This window comes from Nuphar pumila, chromosome 12 (genome assembly GCF_984573655.1).
Source record: "Nuphar pumila chromosome 12, dmNupPumi1.hap1.1, whole genome shotgun sequence".
Lineage (NCBI taxonomy): Eukaryota > Viridiplantae > Streptophyta > Magnoliopsida > Nymphaeales > Nymphaeaceae > Nuphar > Nuphar pumila.
In genome coordinates, this window is record NC_143260.1 from 10,103,431 (window position 1) to 10,121,916 (window position 18,486).

General features: G+C 39.4%; 1 protein-coding gene across 1 annotated transcript in view; it reads left to right on the top strand.

Annotated features, from left to right (window-relative positions):
- Nucleotides 1-18,486, top strand: part of LOC149819947 (ferredoxin-dependent glutamate synthase, chloroplastic) — a 105,827-nt gene that overhangs the window by 44,278 nt on the left and 43,063 nt on the right. The window contains exons 17-21 of the mRNA XM_089983073.1: nucleotides 1,881-1,996; nucleotides 2,120-2,317; nucleotides 2,492-2,602; nucleotides 3,757-3,996; nucleotides 4,117-4,215. Of these exons, the coding sequence (XP_089839199.1) occupies nucleotides 1,881-1,996; nucleotides 2,120-2,317; nucleotides 2,492-2,602; nucleotides 3,757-3,996; nucleotides 4,117-4,215 (764 nt within the window). The remainder of the gene's footprint in view (nucleotides 1-1,880; nucleotides 1,997-2,119; nucleotides 2,318-2,491; nucleotides 2,603-3,756; nucleotides 3,997-4,116; nucleotides 4,216-18,486) is intronic.

The following is an 18,486-nucleotide window of genomic DNA, read 5'->3' on the forward strand; positions in this document are numbered from 1 at the left end:
AACCGAGTGATGCTATTTGTTTTATTAACTGAATTTTTTCTTGTAATGGTTCAAGTATGGAAAAGAAAATTGGTGCTGTTCACTACCATATCACTCTGCCTCATTTGGTTGAGACTTCTTGACCTTGCTGAAAGTTGCAATGCTGATTTGAGGAAAATTTAACGATTAAAGCTATAATTGATTACTTACATGGAAATCGTGACGCTCCATAAGTTGTCTTGATGTCTTCGCCCTTAGCCCCTCTTCCTTCTTTCCTCTTCTCTTCTTCTCACACCCCCACCACCCCTAGGGTATTTATAGAGAAGGTAAGGTGGCGGGGAGGGGTAGGTTGCTTGGGCTGTTAGAAAATTATAATTTTGCCACTGGCCTTATGACTTATTTACATGTAATGTTGTTTAACTAAATGTCTTCATTTACATTTTCTCCATTTACTTAAGACATTACATGTAAATAAGCAAATATCTCCCTATTTGAACCAGAATTACCTGAAGCTTCTTAGATAGGTGGGAAGCTCGCTTCTCGAAAACTCGCTTCGGAAGCACAATACTCCTCGCTTCCGAAACTTGATGAGAACCTTGATTCCCCCACGCTTCTCCTATGCTTTCCACACGCTTCATCTATTCTTCTTATATGTTCTCTTACTCAACTTTTCTTGTTTTTATTTGTTTTCTCTCACTCTTCTCACTCACTTCCATGTGCTTTCTCTTAATGGTAGTCATCATTTTTAGATTTTGTTAAAAATTTAATTCTTACACTAAAAAAAATGAAATTTAATATTTTTCACTTTTAGTTTTTATTTGTTTTTTATTTTGATTCCCATTCAACTCTTATATTTCTTTTTTTTATTCCTCGCTTCCCGCTTTCTATACATTTTAAAATGCATCGCTTCTGTTTCCGGTATCGTTTCCCGCTTCTGCATCCTAGTTTGGTAACCTTGATTTGAACCCATTAAAAATAGTTGAAAATTCAAATTTCTCAAGAATAAAAAGTCCACTCTACGGTTTTGGTATAAATTTCCAAAATTTATGATTAACTCTAAAATTGTACATCTTTAATCATTAGGTTTTCTTTTGGTTTTATATTTTTAGAAATTCTACTTTAACATATTATTTCTTTGTTTCGTAAGTCTGGGAGAAAATTCCTCATACTTTAATTATTAAAAGTGATTCCTTTTATAGACACTCTTTACAACACTTGGACATGTAAGGACCTTGGTTTGACTCTTATATACATTGGTATAATTGAAGTAAAATTAAGGCCCAAAATTGAAGAGAAATTAGGGTGTTATGTTACAATGGAAGCCTTGAATATGTTGCAATATTCTTTAGGAACACAGGTCATTTGGTATAAGGTGTTGTGCCTTTGTATGCAAAAAAATTGGGATTCGAAAGTGCTTGGTATAGCATGGAATATATTACAAAATATAGTTGAACAGGTAACAGATAAGAATTTGTAAAGACAACCATGCTACTATGCACCTATCATTTACGTTAATTGATAAAAAATGCTATAAGTTCCAGCAATATCTATTGCCTAGCTAGATTTGTTGGTCTCATGAAGGCTTTTCATTATGATTTATTTGATGCTTTTTGCTCCTTATGCTTCATATATCTGCTCAGTAAATGTCTAGATTTTGGGTTTGAGTAAATTCTCTATATAAATATCTGCCATCTTGTAGTTCATCTTCTTTGAATTTGCAAACGACCATATTCTATGGGACACTCTAGTGCAATGAATTTAATTGTCTTCCACATCAAAATATTAAAAAATAATTGATTGAACATTCCATCCCAGCACTGCTACTGTGGCATCTGGATGTTTTAGTTATTATGTTCTTTCAATCATGAAAAATTGATCCTTGTTTTTATCCATCTACAAAGGGGAATATCATGGAAACAACCCTGAGATGTCAAAGTTGCTGCATAAAGCAGTTCGTCAAAAAAGTGAAACTGCTTTTTCTATTTATCAGCAACACCTTGCCAATCGTCCTGTAAATGTAAGTTGCTTAGTTTTTCCCCATTACTGTGGTTTATGATGCGAGGTTATTCTAGCTCTTCAATGTGTATTTGTTTGTTTTCTGTGGTAGTAATGTGAACAAGTTCTGTTTTTTTCCCTGTAGGTTCTTCGAGATCTTCTTGAATTTAAGAGTGACAGACTACCTATTCCTGTGGGCAAAGTTGAATCAGCTTCATCCATTGTTGAGCGTTTCTGTACCGGTGGAATGTCTCTCGGAGCTATTTCTAGAGAAACACATGAAGCAATTGCAATAGCAATGAATAGATTACGTGGAAAATCCAACTCAGGGGAAGGTGGTGAGGTAGCCATTTTTGTTTTGATAGTGTATGTTTTGTCAATAAAATAGTCTAGGTGATGCTTTTGATAATTTAAAGATTGTATGATTTGGCTGAAGAATATTAAGAAGTTATTGACTTATTGTCAAGAGTTTATATTATTCCTTGCACTTTTTCATTTCAGAGCCATTTTTTTTCAGGATCCGATTCGGTGGCGCCCACTTTCTGATGTTGTTGATGGATATTCTGCAACACTGCCGCACCTCAAAGGTCTCCAGAACGGTGACACTGCTACAAGTGCAATTAAACAGGTCTTGGCCGTCTTTTTACTGTAAAAATGTGTTGTTCCAAACGAGTTATCGAACAATCTAAAAACTTTTAGGTAAAGCATTACATCCACAGTGGACAAACTGTTTCCAAAGATTTTTCAGTAGGTTTTCAAGAACGAATTGTGGGCTGCCTGGATGATGCATATTAACTTGAGGTGTTCCAACAGTTCATATCTATTTAACTCATGTTAGTCAGGTGACACATGAACCTAGCGGGGCTTGTCACAGTTGAAATTTCCTCCCCCTTTCCCTGGTGTTTCCCTGGGAACACCCCTATACCATTAGAATGAACATATTCAGACAACAGGGTCATTTTCATCATCTTACCCCACGTAGGACCTCGGGATATCCTAGCTGTGTCATATGCCTTCTTGCACTGTTTGATTGCATTATTGTATATTATTTTCTTTTATTTATTTCGTTTGTGTTAATGGTTTATATCATACTACTTAGAATAATGATGTAATATTTTATGTAGTGTTGATTTTTTTCATAGTCCCCTAATTAGGGTGTTATATTAACAAGTGTGTAGGCTTCACAATATGTTCATTTTGGCGCTAGAACTCTCTTTCTCTCAAGAAAGCTAATTTTCTTCCTCTGTCTCCAAAGATTATTACCTGGTTGTACTCTAACCCTGGAGTATTTGATGGAATAGAAACACCAAACACCAAATAGGACTAATTTTCTACCCAGATAAAGGTCCAGTTATTGCGTAATGAGATAATTTAGGTCAACCGTGTGTCATCCAAATAGCTGTTGAAAATTTTTCTCTTTGGCATTAAAGTAATGATATATTTTGAAGGAAATTAGAATATCAGTAGAAATTAAAAGTCAAGTGAAGCATATTCAAATATTAAAATATTTCTTTACAAATAAAAAAGTAGAAAAGGCCTCATTATCTTTTACATCTTGTCTTAAGATTTTTACAAAAAATAGAATACAAATTTGTGGATTCTAGTTATGCCCATAAAAAATATTATAATGCTTCTTCATGAGTTCACTCTGTTCTAAGTTCAAAGGTCAGTATCTATTTTTAGTTTTTGGCATATGCATGTGTCAGAAAAAGCAGTATGTTCTTTATATATTGAAGGTTCATGATTTCATCCCTGAGACTTGATTATCCTTTATTTGTTTAGGTTGCTTCAGGGCGATTTGGGGTTACTCCAACATTTTTGGTAAATGCTGATCAGCTAGAAATTAAAATTGCCCAAGGAGCAAAGCCTGGAGAAGGAGGACAACTTCCTGGGAAAAAGGTTAGCGCTTATATTGCACGTCTGCGAAACTCAAAGCCTGGGGTCCCTCTTATATCCCCACCTCCACATCATGACATCTATTCCATTGAGGATCTGGCACAGTTGATTTTTGATCTTCATCAGGTAAAGTTGATTATAAAATTTGCTTTGTGTGCATCTTAATGGCGTGTTTGAACATATTGCCCTGAAAATTCCTTTTTACTCATTTGCATATTGTGCCTCGCTGGCTGACAAATTTTACAGGTCAATCCGAAGGCCAAGGTGTCTGTCAAGCTTGTAGCTGAAGCTGGCATTGGTACTGTTGCTTCAGGGGTTGCTAAGGGCAATGCTGATGTAATTCAGGTGCATACACCATTCTAAGTGATTGAAAAAGATGTGTAACATTTTTGGAATATTTTGTCTGAAGATCTTCCCTTTTGGGTGTGAAGAGACAATCAAAGCAATAGAGTTCCAACCATGAGAGAGATATCAAAGAAGATGAGAATAAAAACTTCATTAACCTTGAAATGAGAAGAATACAATTATATAAGAGGACATCCCCTCTACCCCACTACAGGATAAAAACTGTGGACTCTTCACCACCTGAGAAAATACAAAAATACCCCTAAAAGGAATGCTATGTACATATAAATGCAAAAAGGGGCAGCACACAAGAATGGTAATATACATATGATACATAAGTCTCAACACTCCCCCTCAAGCTTGAGATGATTCAAGTTGAATCATCCCAAGCTTGGAAATGAATGAACTAAAATGTAAATGAGCAAAACTTAGTGAACACATCTGCAATATGATCCTTAGGGCCCACATGCTCAAGCGAGATAACTCCATTTTCATAGCCCTTCTTGTAAAGTGACAATATATCTCAATGTGCTTAGTTCTTTCATGAAACTCCAGATTCTTTGCAATATGTATAACACTCATATTGTCACAATATAAGGTAAGTCCTAACTCTCTCAATAGCCACCTTATCCATGCAATTGTAATGAAACACAAGTGTACAAAAGAGATGCCACAAAGGACTAGAAAGAATGCACAATCACACAAGAAGCCACTAATGAGCAAGATACAAAAAGCCACAAAGGGCTAGGCACAATTCTCACAAGAGGAACAAGAACACATAAAAATAAATAATATTGTATTTAGAAAATGTTTAAAAAAACAATAGGTACAAGAGAGGGGATCAACCCCTATATATACATCTTTGAGAGCCATGGGCTCTATTGCGGAGCATAGAGTTGTTGGGAGCTCTGCAACGGTCATAAATATGATTGTTGGGTATCCTCCAACGACCCTGTGGTCTTTTGACCATATAACCCATGTTCTGTTACACTAAATACAAAAAAAGGATAAAAAGAAATAAATAATAATAAAACAGAAAATTGTTCCCAGTGAACAATGACTATTACATGCAGTAAAAAGACAAAAATGCCCCTAGTGGGCATGACAATTTACAATACTGCAAAACTATACATATATATATAATCACTAGAATATGCTGAAAATATGAAAACTAATGTGTGAACCATGATTTTCATAGATTTTTTGTTCTTTTCTCTTGAATCTAACCTTACAGATGTGATGTGCATGCTTGGTTTTATAAGAACCTGCTCTTGAATCGTCCGATTTTGATGCATAAACGATTTTTTTTAAGGCTTTAAAATCAATGGCTTATAGTCTTCATAAGTATTCATGTATTCAGAAATTGTATTTTTTCATAAAAAATACATAATCAAGTGGTTGATTCTTAGCAATTTCACCATGCCAAGCACATCCACATGGTTGGATTTGCAAAAAAAGTGTTGGAAATGCCCATATTTCTAGCTCTCATATTTCAGTTATCATATTCTGGTGACTATATATATTTATTTAACACCCTCCCTCAAACTTACGATGAGATCACCGAAAGTCTGTTAAGGAGAAAAATAAAACGAGATGCATGAAGAACTTTGATGAAAAAATCTGCAAGTTGGTACTCTGATGTGACGTATGGTAACTCAATAGTTCCTTTCAGATACTCATCACAAATGTATTGGCAGTCCTTCTCAATGTACTTTGTTCTTTCATGAAAGGTGTGGTTGCTTGCAACGTAAATTGCACTTTTGTTGTTACAACACATCTTCAAAGGTTTGGTGATGAAAACTCTCATGTCCTAGAGTAGAGTTCTTAACCATAAAGGCTTCATTGTTGTCGTAACCATTGCTCAATATTCTTCTTCGGTTGAAGACAACGAGACCTTTTGCTATTTCTTGCACATCCAAAAAATTAAAGAATCCCCTAAGAAAACACAAAAACCAATAGTTGATATTCTATCATTTGGATTACCACCCAAGTCAACATCAGTATAAGCAGTTAAATCTAATGATGAAAAGGAGAATAAGAAAAGCCTTTTTGAGATTGTATTTTTAATATATCGAATAATCCTCATAACTGCAACCATGTGTACTATGGTGGGAGCATGCTGGAACTGACTTGCTGCACGGATTGCATGAGCGGTATCAGATCAGGTGATGGACTGGTAGGTGAGAGATCTAATAAATTGGCAATAAAGAGTATGATCTTCAAGCACTACGCCATCTTTAAGCCTTAATTTGACATTTATGACTTCTGGGGTGTCCACCTTTTTATCAGAAATTTCTGACCTAACACATATGTCAGCAGCCAATTTCATCTAGGAGAGAATATATCCTCTCGGTGAGCTCAATTCCTAAAAAATATCTCAAAAACCCTATGTGAGTCTTGTCAAATTTTTTCTTTAAAACAAATTTAATTTCAATAACTCCTTTGTCATTTTCTGTAATGATCATGTCATCAATATATAGTAAAAGTATCACAATATTAATACTTATTTTCTTGACAAAGAGAGCAGTGTTAGTATAACAAGAAATAAATCCCAATCCAATCATAACATTACTAAATTTATCATACCAAGCCTTAGGGGCTTGTTTATGACCATACAAGGCCTTCTTTAGTTTTAGAATTTTACCATTAATATCAATTCCCGGTAGGGGATCCATGAAACTTCCTCTCAAAGTTCTCCATTTTAAAACGCATTCTTAACATCTAGTTGATAAATTGGCCATTGTTGGATAGAAGCAATGACAATTAAGGTTCGTACACTGGTCATTCTAGAGACGGTGGCAAAAGTTTCCTCGTAATCTACTCCATATTCTTGAGTTATACCCTTTGGCCACCAATCTTGCTTTATACCTTTTTAAAGATTTGTCACTTTTGGTCTTGACTTTAAACACCCATCTACATCCTATATGTTTCTTGCCTAAAGGAAGATCAACTATTTCCCAAGTGTTGGCTTTTTTATGGTCATTAAGCTTTATTTTCATTGTTTGAATCTATTGAGGGTATTGTTTGACATCATTATAATGGGATGGTTCATAATAGGAGTGAAGAGTTATTAGACATGCTCTAAAATTTGGAGAAAAAAAATCATATGATACAAATCTACTAGGAGCATTAGATATTCGATTAAATCTCCTAAGTTGGGATTCCTCTAAGGGTATATTTTGAAAGAATTTGTCAAGACTACATGGATGATCACTTTGTCCACGCCGGGTATAAACATGCATATTATTAGAGGCATTTTCAATTAAACATTTATTTTGATGACATACCTCATCAACAAGAGGATGTTCATTACTAAAATCATCATTCAAACAAGGATAAAAAACATCATTAGAGTCAAACTTGTTGGATTCATCAAGTCTTGGTAAGAGATCAAACAAAAATATATAGTCAACTTCCTCTTTAGTTCTTTTGTTATCAAATCCATTTTCATTTTTTAGTTAGGTAACGTCTTTAGAAACATAAAGTTTGTTGTTTTCTGAGTCAAAATAACGATACCCTTTTTTATTTTCCCCATATTCCAAGAAAATATACTCAATAGCTTTTGGAGATACTTTATCATTTTTACGAGTAAGCACATAACACTTCCAACAAAAAATTCTCAATCTTTTAAAATTATGAGTCATTTTAAAAAGTTTTTCAAATGGGAAGACATATTTCAACAAGGATGAAGGTATTCTATTTATTAAGTAGATTGAGGTTAAAATGGCTTCGGCCGATTTCTTTTTTGAATGTCCCTAGAAATGAGCATCGTCCTTGCGACTTCCATTATATGTCTATATTTTCTTTCTGCTAACCCATTTTGTTGAGGTGTTCTATGGCAACACCTTTGATGAATGCCATTTTGTTTCAAATAATTTTGGAAATCATTTGACATATATTTTCATTCTGAATCAAACCTAAGAATAGATATGTTGCTAAGAAATTGATTTTAATCATTATATGAAATTTCTTAAAGAAGGAGAGCACATCGGATTTAAAATTTAGAAAATAAACCCATGTATATAAGAGTAATCGCCTTTCGATATGACCAGGGAAGGGTCCCATACATCCGAATGCACTAATTCAAAAGGACGAGTAGTAATGAAAGATTTATAAGAAAAATGAATGACTTTTATTTTTCCAAAATGTAATCTTTACAAGATATATCTTTTTCATTCCAAATATCTTCCAAAAAGAGAAAGAGATGTATCTTCGAAAAACTAGGATGCCCAAGTCTCTTATGCCAAGTATCAATATTTTTGTCTTGGACATAATTATAAAATGACTTGGGTGAAAAAGTAAAAAAGTTTATGAAGTAAAGATCACCTCTCCTATGACCTTGCTCAATTAGCTTTCCTGGTTGTAGATCATGCATGATGTAATCTTTAGTTGAGAAGGAGACTTTACCTCCATGGTCGAAAATTTGAGAGACGAAAAAAGGATTAAATTTAATTTTGCAACAACCCTTGTTTTTGGAAAAAAAAATTATCAAGATTTTGAATCAAGAGTTCCAATACTATTTATTTTTAAAGAGGTTCCTTCGACGGTTGAGACATAAGATAAAAAAGAATTAGTACAAATTTCGGAAAGGACATTCTCATAAGGGGTCATATAAAAGGAAGCACCTAAGTAAAAAATCCACATACTTGGAGGAGATGAAGAAGATGCAATGGCGGCACCTGAAGTTGAAGATGATTTGAGAAGTTGATCTAGTATCTCCGATATTTGACTAAGAGTGTCTTTAATAGCTCCTCCATTTTTGCTAGATTCTTCCTTCTTGGGTGTGATTTCTCTAACGAAAGCAATTTTGCCTTTAAGCTTTGGGCAAACCGGTTCGATATGTTCTAGTTCATTACAATAATGACAAATAACACCCTTCTTATATCCGCTATTATAGTTATTTTGCCTTACAAAGTGAGGAGGCCTATAAGACCTTACATTGTTACACAACCTAGTAACAACCAAAACATCTTCACTCTTAGTAGTCATTCCAAGACGAGTCTCCTCTTGGCATATCTTGGCAAGAGTATCTTCGAGAGGCATAACCGAAGACCTATGGGGAGAGGACCTAACTTGTTCAAATTTCGGTCTTAGACCATGAAGGAATTGGGAGAAGTGTTATCTCTCAACTTGCTTTCTTCTATGTTCAATATCTTCGGTGGCCACCCATTTTGGCTTAAGAAGTGCTAATTCGTCCCAAATAGGAGACAAAGTACTAAAATAATCATGAACATTTATGTCCCCTTGTTTAATGGTTCTAATCTTGTCTTGTAAAAAATGTTGTCTAGCAAGATATTTTTGGGTATACATACCCTTAAGAAAGAACCAAGCCTCATTGACTTTTATAAACTTACCAATGTTGACACATATTTTTATGTCAACATTGTTCATAAACCATGCTAAAATCTTAGAATGGTTGTTTTCTCAATCTTTTACCTTTAGTTGATGTTCATGAATAGCGTTAATGCGATTATCTCCTTCAAGAGCGTTTTTGACACCTCTTTCGACTTTGGTGAGCTTTAAAGATGGTTTTGGAATTAGGACTAGTGCCCATCACGAATCCCCAAAGTTTCTTCCCTTTAAGGTGATTTTCCATTGCCAAAGTCCACATCATGTATTGGATCCGTTGAGTTTGAAGGTGAGCTCGACTCTTGATTCATGCTCCATGACGAACAACAAGAGATGAATAAATAAGAAGAAAGAGAGAGCCAAAAGCTTTAATCACAAACATACGATCTACGATCACTACGAGCAAAGCCTTCCAAGATAAAAAAACCCCAAAGTGCTCTGATACCATGTAATAAAACACAAGTGCACAAAAAAGATGCCACAAAGGGCTAGAAAGAGTGCACAATCACACAAGTAAAAAGCCATTACTGGGAACGATACAAAAATCCACAAAGGGCTAGGCACAATGCTCACAAGAGGAACAAGAATACAAAAAATAATAATATTGTATTGAGAAAATGCTTAGATCACCATTAAATAAGGCATTCTTAACATCTAGTGGCCACAAGTTTCATTGTCTCACTGCAGCTACTGCCAGCAAAACCCTTCTACTGGTCATGTGAGCCACTGGTGCAAAGATTCCTGCAAAATAAATTCTGTATTGCTGACTGTAGTCTTTTGCCACTAATCTTGCCTTGTATCTCTGAATTGATCCATCTGCCTTTGTCTTGATCTTATAAACCCACTTGCTCCCAACAATATTCTTTTCAGGTGGAAGCTTTACCACTCTGATGCATGCATCCTCTCTAGCACATTTATCTCCTCCGTCATTGCCTGTTGCCTCTCTTCTATTGAAGCTACTTTTGAATAGGACTCGGTCTCAACATAGAAATGAATCAATGCTAAAAATGCACAATGTGTAGTAGAGAGACTCATAAGACATAAAGCAAGCAAGAGGTATAAATATTCTAGAACTTTGACTTACTTGAGTAGGGGACGAAGGAGGAGAGCACGAAGTGGAAGGTGAATCTAAGCTTGTGTAATTAGGTTCTGCAGAGGAAGAAATTGAATCAGGATTGGCCTCCATATTTTTTACTTCCTCTGCTTCTATTTGATCCAATAATGGAATCCCAACAATATTTTCATGTATTCTAAAATAGGTTTGTCCAAACCTATTGGCTCTTAAATGGACTTCCTCCCCTAAACCTCCACATGCTCATTAATTTATTCTTTTTCAGGAAATGACATTACAAAGGACAAATCAGATTCATCTCACACGTTATCCCCAATTTGACTAAAATAAGGTGTATCCTCGAGCAAGACAATGTTTCTAGATACTCGAACTTTTCTTCCGATGAGATCATAACACTTATAGCCTTTTTGACCATTTGGAAAACCAATAAAGCAACATTTAGCAGTTCTGGGAGATAGTTTGTCTTTATATCTGTTAGGTAAAAGTACAAAACAGATACACCTAAATACCTTCATCATTCTATAATTTGGAACCATTCCATATGACTTCTGAAAAGGTGATGTACCCTTAAGAACACTTGCCATATGATTTATTTGATAGACAACCAACCGAACTGCCTCAACCCAATAAGCTTTCGACACAACCTTCAAAGAGAAAATCTGTCGTCTCCCAAATATATTTGTTCTTCCTTTCAGCCACTCCGTTCTGCTCATTATTATAGGGACATGATTTTTGTTGATCTATTTTTTTCCCGCAAGAACTTCTCAAACACAAAACTAACTTATTCACCACCAGAGTTAATTTGATGAGTCTTAATCTTTAGCTGAGAACTGAGTTTCAATCATGATATAAAACTTTTTGAAGATCTCAAAGAGTTCACTTCTACTTCTCATGGAATATACCCAAGTATATCTTTTTCAGTCATCAATAAACGTGACAAAATATGACAAACCCCCTTTGGACAGGACTGGTGAAGGACCCCACACATTCGAATGAATAAAATTGAAAGGACACTCAACTTCCATGTCTCTAGCCCCAAATGACAAGGCATGACCCTTCGCCAGTCCTGTACATGCCTTGACACAACTAACTTCGACCCACCTAAACTACCAACAGACACCAAATGTTGCAACCTAGAGTTATTGATATGACCTAATTTTTTGGTGCCACAAAGCTGACTCATCCACAATTGCAACTCCTAAACTAACTCTATATCTCCTTTGTGAACTCATATCTAGCCAATCTAGGTAATACAAGTCTCCCCTTTGATGACCAATCCCAATCATTCTTCCTGACAGCTGATTCTGCATAAGACAATCAACATGAGAGAAGGTAACAATACAATTAAACTTTAATTTGGCCAATCGAAATAAGATTTATTGTAAGATAAGGGACATGATAAACTTGTGAAATATTCAATTTACTCCCAGGACAATAATTGGGGGGATCCATTTGCAGGGTGAAAAGTACCATTGCAAGTCTGACAATTGGCTAAAATGGAGCAATCGTGTGATATGATGCTCTTGAGTCTATCAGCCATCCAAGAGGACTATCAGAAATACATGCACAGGCGATGTCGAAAGAGGAAGTGAAAACAAAAAAGGGAGCAAAAGAAGGGGCACTAATGAGTGACTGAGATATGAGTTGCAACTGAAGAATCTATTGTTGCATATACTGTATCAACTCCAAAATCCGTAGCTGACTCCCATCAAAATGTTCAAAAGAACCTCCAACATACAAGTCAAAAGACTGAGTATTTTCACTACCATCCTTTGCCCATTCTTGTCCCTAGGATTCTCTCTAATAGACTGAGTATCATAACCTCCTCCTTTCTTTCTCAAAGCAAGGCAGGATGCTTCATATGCCCTATTTCACCCCAAAATTTCGAACCTTATAAATTCTTTGAAATAGTTGAAAAATACCTTTTCTTTACAGAGTTTATTTCTAAATCAGCGGAAACGATTTCTTTTAAAAGAAAAAAGGACGGGTTTGACAACCTTGGGCACGTTAGCGAGAAAACAAAGATTTACCATGGACGATCTGCAATAATACTTAGGAAACCATTCCTTCTATTTGAAGAGAGTATCAAGTTTGTACAAAATTTGGGTTTCCTCAAGGGAAAACCGTATCAAAAACCAAAAATGTCCAGGAGAAACACTACGAGCAGAAACAGTGGATCCTTAAATCATCTCGCAGTCGCGCCATCGCCTGATGCACCTAATCGTCACCTGTGCCCATGAAATGGGTTAGTTTTGCGAAAAACTAGCAGGAGAGTACAAAGACAAAAAGAACTAAATTAGGCATAGATAATTTATGCAGCAGGTAGTAACGAGCAAACTAAGCAGATAGACTGGAGGAATAAGCTAAGTACAAGAAACTGAAAAGGGTGTGCATGCTCAATTTAGTTATTACTTGATAACCGACCATGCGGGTACATACATGGCACGTGAGTCGAAACAGTCGAGTCCAAGCCGAGCGTTCATTATGTTAAGTATTTTAATATACCTCGGTTGTCTAACTGAATCCTATTCCTATGGAGACGACCGATGGTCGAGAGAGTAAGTCCCCAAGGCCTGATAGGGATGCATCCAACTTCTGCAGAAGTGTTAGGCTAACTTATGTAGCCCCTATCCCTCCCCCTAACCTCCGATGACTGGGGAAAAACGGGTCTTTTGCCCTTTTTTGAAAGTCATAAATGGACTGTCTATCGGAGTTGGTACCCTTCGTTCTCTCTCTTGACGAAGCAAGGTTGAATTGAGCGCGACGGGGTTTCTTAGCCGTTGCCTCATTCTTCATGCTCTGGTCCATTAGACCGAAACGAGCATCTTGCCTATGAAGGCGATCCCACTCTTATATGTGTTTTCAACAACCTGCACTAAGCATTAATCGAGGTCATAAGACTCTCTCATCCAATCGTCGTAGTACTAACATGTCTCGCATGTTTAAGAAGTACACTTACGAGAAAAGGGATACATGTCCTTAATAGGAGCCTCGAGAGTGTGTTTCGCAAAGATATAATGTTTTATAAAAACTATTTTAACATATCAAATCTTTCGAAACGACACACAATCTTGCCAACATAAGGCATGTGATTTTCTCGAATCTGACATCCGATGACGCAGTGTCTGGGTGCTATGTAAGTCACGACACTGGTTTTGGTAAATGGGTTTTACAAAGGAATCTATCACCCAACAACTTGGTCTTGCTCCCGATCAAGGGTTTTCCCAAAACGTATCGGGTGGAAAGAGGAATAGGCATTCCTCTCGAATACACTGAGTCTATGGCAAGGAAAAGAAACAAAAGATAATAATGCGAAAAGGAAGTGCCTGGGCGCGAAGCGCGACGGCAAACAGGAACTGCGAAAGCAAGGGACAAGGATCGCGAAACCGCGTCCTTGAATTAAAAGACAGTAAGTAGTAACTATGAAAGCAAAAGCCTGGGCGCAAAGCGCGACGGCAACAGAAACAGAAAGTGCGTAAGTAAAGGACAAGGACCGCGAAACCGCGTCCTTGAATTAAAAGACAATAAGCAGTAAATACGAAAGTAAAAGCCTGGGCGCAAAGCGCGACGGCAAACTGAAATGCGAAAGCAAAGGACAAGGATCGCGAAACCACGTCCTTGATTTAAAAGTGTACTTATATACATATAAGTATATAAATATATCATTAAGTCCTTTCGATTATCAATTATTTAAGCTTGATTTAATTATTTAAGTCCTTGTGCATCTTCTCCTACCTTGGGGTATTGCGAGGATGGAGTCTTCTACGAACGTAAGTGATTGTCGGTTTAGTTCGCGCGGCGCGAACGGACTCCGTTGCGTAAACTGCAAAAATACGTAGTTTAGCATGCATAAAATGAATATAGGTAGGGAGAAAGCTCGGTTTCTCCGCAACTCAATGCAGGGGTCATCGGCCCCTACCGTTGCGAAAGAGAACGGGGTAGGGTCCAATGACCCATGCCGTTAAAGGAGATGGGTGCAGGGGCCAAATGACCTTTGTCGAGTTTTGCTCGACAAGAAAATGGGACAGGGGCCAGAGGCCCCTGTCGGTCTAGAGAGGGGCAGGGGCCATTGGCCCCTGCTGGGTTTTTAAAAGGAGGGGCAGGAGCCTTCGGCTCCTGCCAGCCTTCTTAAAAGAAAGGGGCAGGGGCCGATGGCCCCTGCCAATGGAACGAGTAGGGAGGAGGGAGCGCAGGGGCCAAAGGCCCCCCTGCGGCTCAAAAGGAGAGGAGGTAGGGGAGTGCAGGGGCCAAAGGCCCCTGCCGAGCCCTTGCTCGACAGAAAAGAGACAGGGGCCTCTGGCCCCTGTCGGTTTAAAAGAGAAGCAGGGGCCAAATGGCCCCTGCTTGGTTTCCGAGGGGTGGGGCAGGAGCCTTCGGCTCCTGCCCCCTTCTCTTTAGGGGAAGGGTAGGGGCCATCGGCCCCTACATGGAAAGGGAAGGGCAGGGGCCATGGCCCCTGCCGGAAAATTAAAAGGGAAGGGGGCTCCGCCCCCTGCCTGCTAAGAAGAGGAAAGCAAGGGGGGCGGAGCCCCCTTGCTTGTCAAAAAAGAGGAAGGCAAGGGGGCGGAGCCCCTTGCCTGTCGAGATAAGAGGAAGGCAAGGGGGCGGAGCCCCTTGCCTGTCGTGAAAAAAGAGGAGGAAGGCTCGGCAGGGGCCGCCGGCCACCTGCCGGCCTTCCGGCGAATCAGGGGGAGGAAAAAGGGGGAAAAAGGAGGGGGCTACCTGGGCTGCCGTGAAGGGGGGTTCGCCGGAGAGGGTGGCGCCGTGAAGCGGGGGGGGGGGGGTTGTCCTGCGTCGGCAAAAAGGGAGAGGGAGATGGAGTCGGGGGAAGAGAGAGCAGAGGGGAGAGAGACGAGAGATGAGAGAGAGAGTCGGGGGGGGCGTCGGGGGAGGCTCGTAGGCCCTCCCCTCTCCCCTCTCGTCTTTTAATAGGGAGGGGGCGCACACAGGGCTCGCCCCCTGTGTCGCCGGAGGCTCCCCTCCCACTGTGGGCTGCCAGTCCCCTCGAAAAGGGTTTTCGAGGGGCTGGCACAGGTTGGATCCGGGTCGGGTCTGGACCCGACCCGGGTCCGATCTTAATTAAATTTTTTTTTTAACTGGTTTTACATCCAACCCTCCTTAAAATAATTTCGTCCTCGAAATTAAATTGAACTTAACGATCAAAGTACAAGTCAGGGTATTTCTCCCTAATAGCAGAGTCAGGCTCCCAAGTACATTCCTCTATTCCATGGTGCTTCCAACGGACCTTTACAAGAGATATTGTCTTAGATCGAAGCACTTGATCTCGACGATCAACGATCTCGACTGGTCTTTCCTCAAAAGACAAATCCTTCTGAATGTCTACATCATCATAATGGATGATGTGTGATGGGTCGTGAACGTATTTCCGAAGCATGGATACGTGAAAAACGTTATGGATCTGAGCGTACTGAGGAGGTAAAGCCACACGATAAGCTGCTTCACCAATCCGTTCCAGGATCTCGAACGGTCCGACAAATCTAGGGCTTAGCTTTCCCTTTTTCCCAAAACGAAAAACGCTCTTTGTGGGAGATACCTTAACAAAAACCATATCTCCTATCGAGAAGGTGAGCTCTCGACGACGACGATCCGTGTAACTTTTCTGCCGATTCTGTGCAGTACGGAGTCGCTCTTGTATCATTTGTACCTGCTGAGTATAGTGTTGTAGCACTACAGGAGATTCCATCCTTCGCTCGCCAACCTCGTCCCAGTAGAGAGGCGAACGGCAGGGCTTTCCATACAAGGCCTCGTAAGGGGCCATCCCGATTCTAGCGTGGTAACTGTTGTTGTACGCGAATTCGGCCAGACTGGTATGAGAATCCCATTCTCCCTTCCAGTCCATCATGCACGCACGCAGCATGTCCTCCAAAGTCTGAATTGTGCGTTCAGACTGTCCGTCAGTCTGAGGGTGAAAGGCGGTACTGAACTTTAAATTCGTACCCAAAGCGATTTGAAGTTGTCCCCAAAACCTCGAGGTAAACCTCAGATCACGATCGGAGATGATAGATACCGGAACACCGTGCAACCTCACAATCTCACGAATGTAGAGATCCGCCAAACTGTCTAAGGACTGACTAATACAGATAGGAAGGAAATGAGCCGATTTGGTGAGTCGATCAACGATCACCCAAATCGCATCGTTCTTTCTTCGTGTCCTTGGCAAACCGACGATAAAGTCCATAGTGATGTCTTCCCACTTCCATTGTGGGATCTCCATTTGTTGCATCACTCCGCTAGGTCGTTGATGCTCGATCTTAATCTGCTGGCAAGTCAAACACTTAGAGATGTATTCGGCCACGTCTCGCTTCATTCCGCTCCACCAAAATCTGCGCTGCAAGTCTTTGAACATCTTCGTGCCTCCCGGGTGAATCGTATATTTGGATTTATGGGCATCTACGAGAATTTCGTCTCTCAAAACGGGATCATTTGGGACCCAAAGACGATTTTTGAGCCAAATGCTTCTATCGTCCTTAAGTCGGAAAGGAGTATCGGTCTGTTGTGTACGAGCCTTCAACTTCTCGTACTGCGCATCAGTCTTTTGCCCAGCAAGGATCTTGGCTAACAACTCAGGTTGAGCTATCAGATTAGAAAGACTGATAGAATTTGATGAGACTGCAAACGGTTTCCAGGAAACCAAATCCTCAATCAACTTCCAACCAACGTATAATAGGTTGACGGAAATGCTAGAAGCCTTACGGCTGAGAGCATCAGCTACCACGTTCGCCTTTCCTGGATGGTAGGAAAGGGTGAAATCGTAATCCTTGAGAAATTCTAGCCACCGTCGTTGCCTCATATTAAGCTCCTTCTACGAAAACAAGTACTTGAGGCTCTTATGATCCGTAAAAGCCTCGTATTGTTCCCCGTACAAGTAGTGTCGCCAAATCTTTAATGTGAAAACCACTGCCGCTAATTCCAAGTCATGAGTCGGATAATTCTTCTCATGAATCTTAAGTTGACGCGATGCGTAGGCGATTACCTTACCATTCTGCATTAGGACGCAGCCCAAGCCTGTCTCGGAAGCGTCAGTATAAATTACGAAGCCGCCTTGTCCCGAAGGCAAGGCTAAGATAGGAGCGGTAGTAAGTCGTTCCTTCAGCAACTGAAAACTGTTTTCGCACGAATCGTCCCACACGAACTTAGCCTCCTTCTTTAGCAGCTTTGTCATAGGCAGAAAGATTTTGGAAAAGTCTTTGATAAATCTTCGATAATATCCAGCTAATCCAAGGAAACTTCTGATGTCACGAACATTCCTCGGTTGCTGCCAGCTTAGTACGGCCTCCACCTTTGCAGGATCTACGGATACGCCTTTCTCGGATATAACATGTCCCAAAAACATAACCTCCTTGAGCCAAAACTCGCTTTTAGAGAATTTAGCAAACAAACGCTCCTTCCGCAAGGTTTCCAAAATGATGATCAGGTGTTCGTGATGTTGATCCCAGGTCTCTGAGTACACCAGGATGTCATCAATGAACACGATGACGAAGGTGTCTAAAAAGGGTTTAAACACACGGTTCATGAGGTCCATGAAGGCTGCAGGAGCGTTGGTGAGTCCGAAAGGCATGACAGTAAACTCGAAATGCCCATACCTGGTTCGAAAAGCCGTCTTGGAGATGTCATCTCCCTTAATTCTGAGTTGATGGTATCCTGACCTAAGGTCGATCTTTGAGAAAATCTTGGCATTCTGCAGTTGATCGAACAGATCTTCGATACGCGGTAACGGATATTTATTCTTTATCGTGGCCTGGTTGAGCATTCGATAGTCGATGCACAACCGCAATGATCCATCTTTCTTTTTAACGAATAAAACAGGAGCTCTCCAAGGCGAGACACTG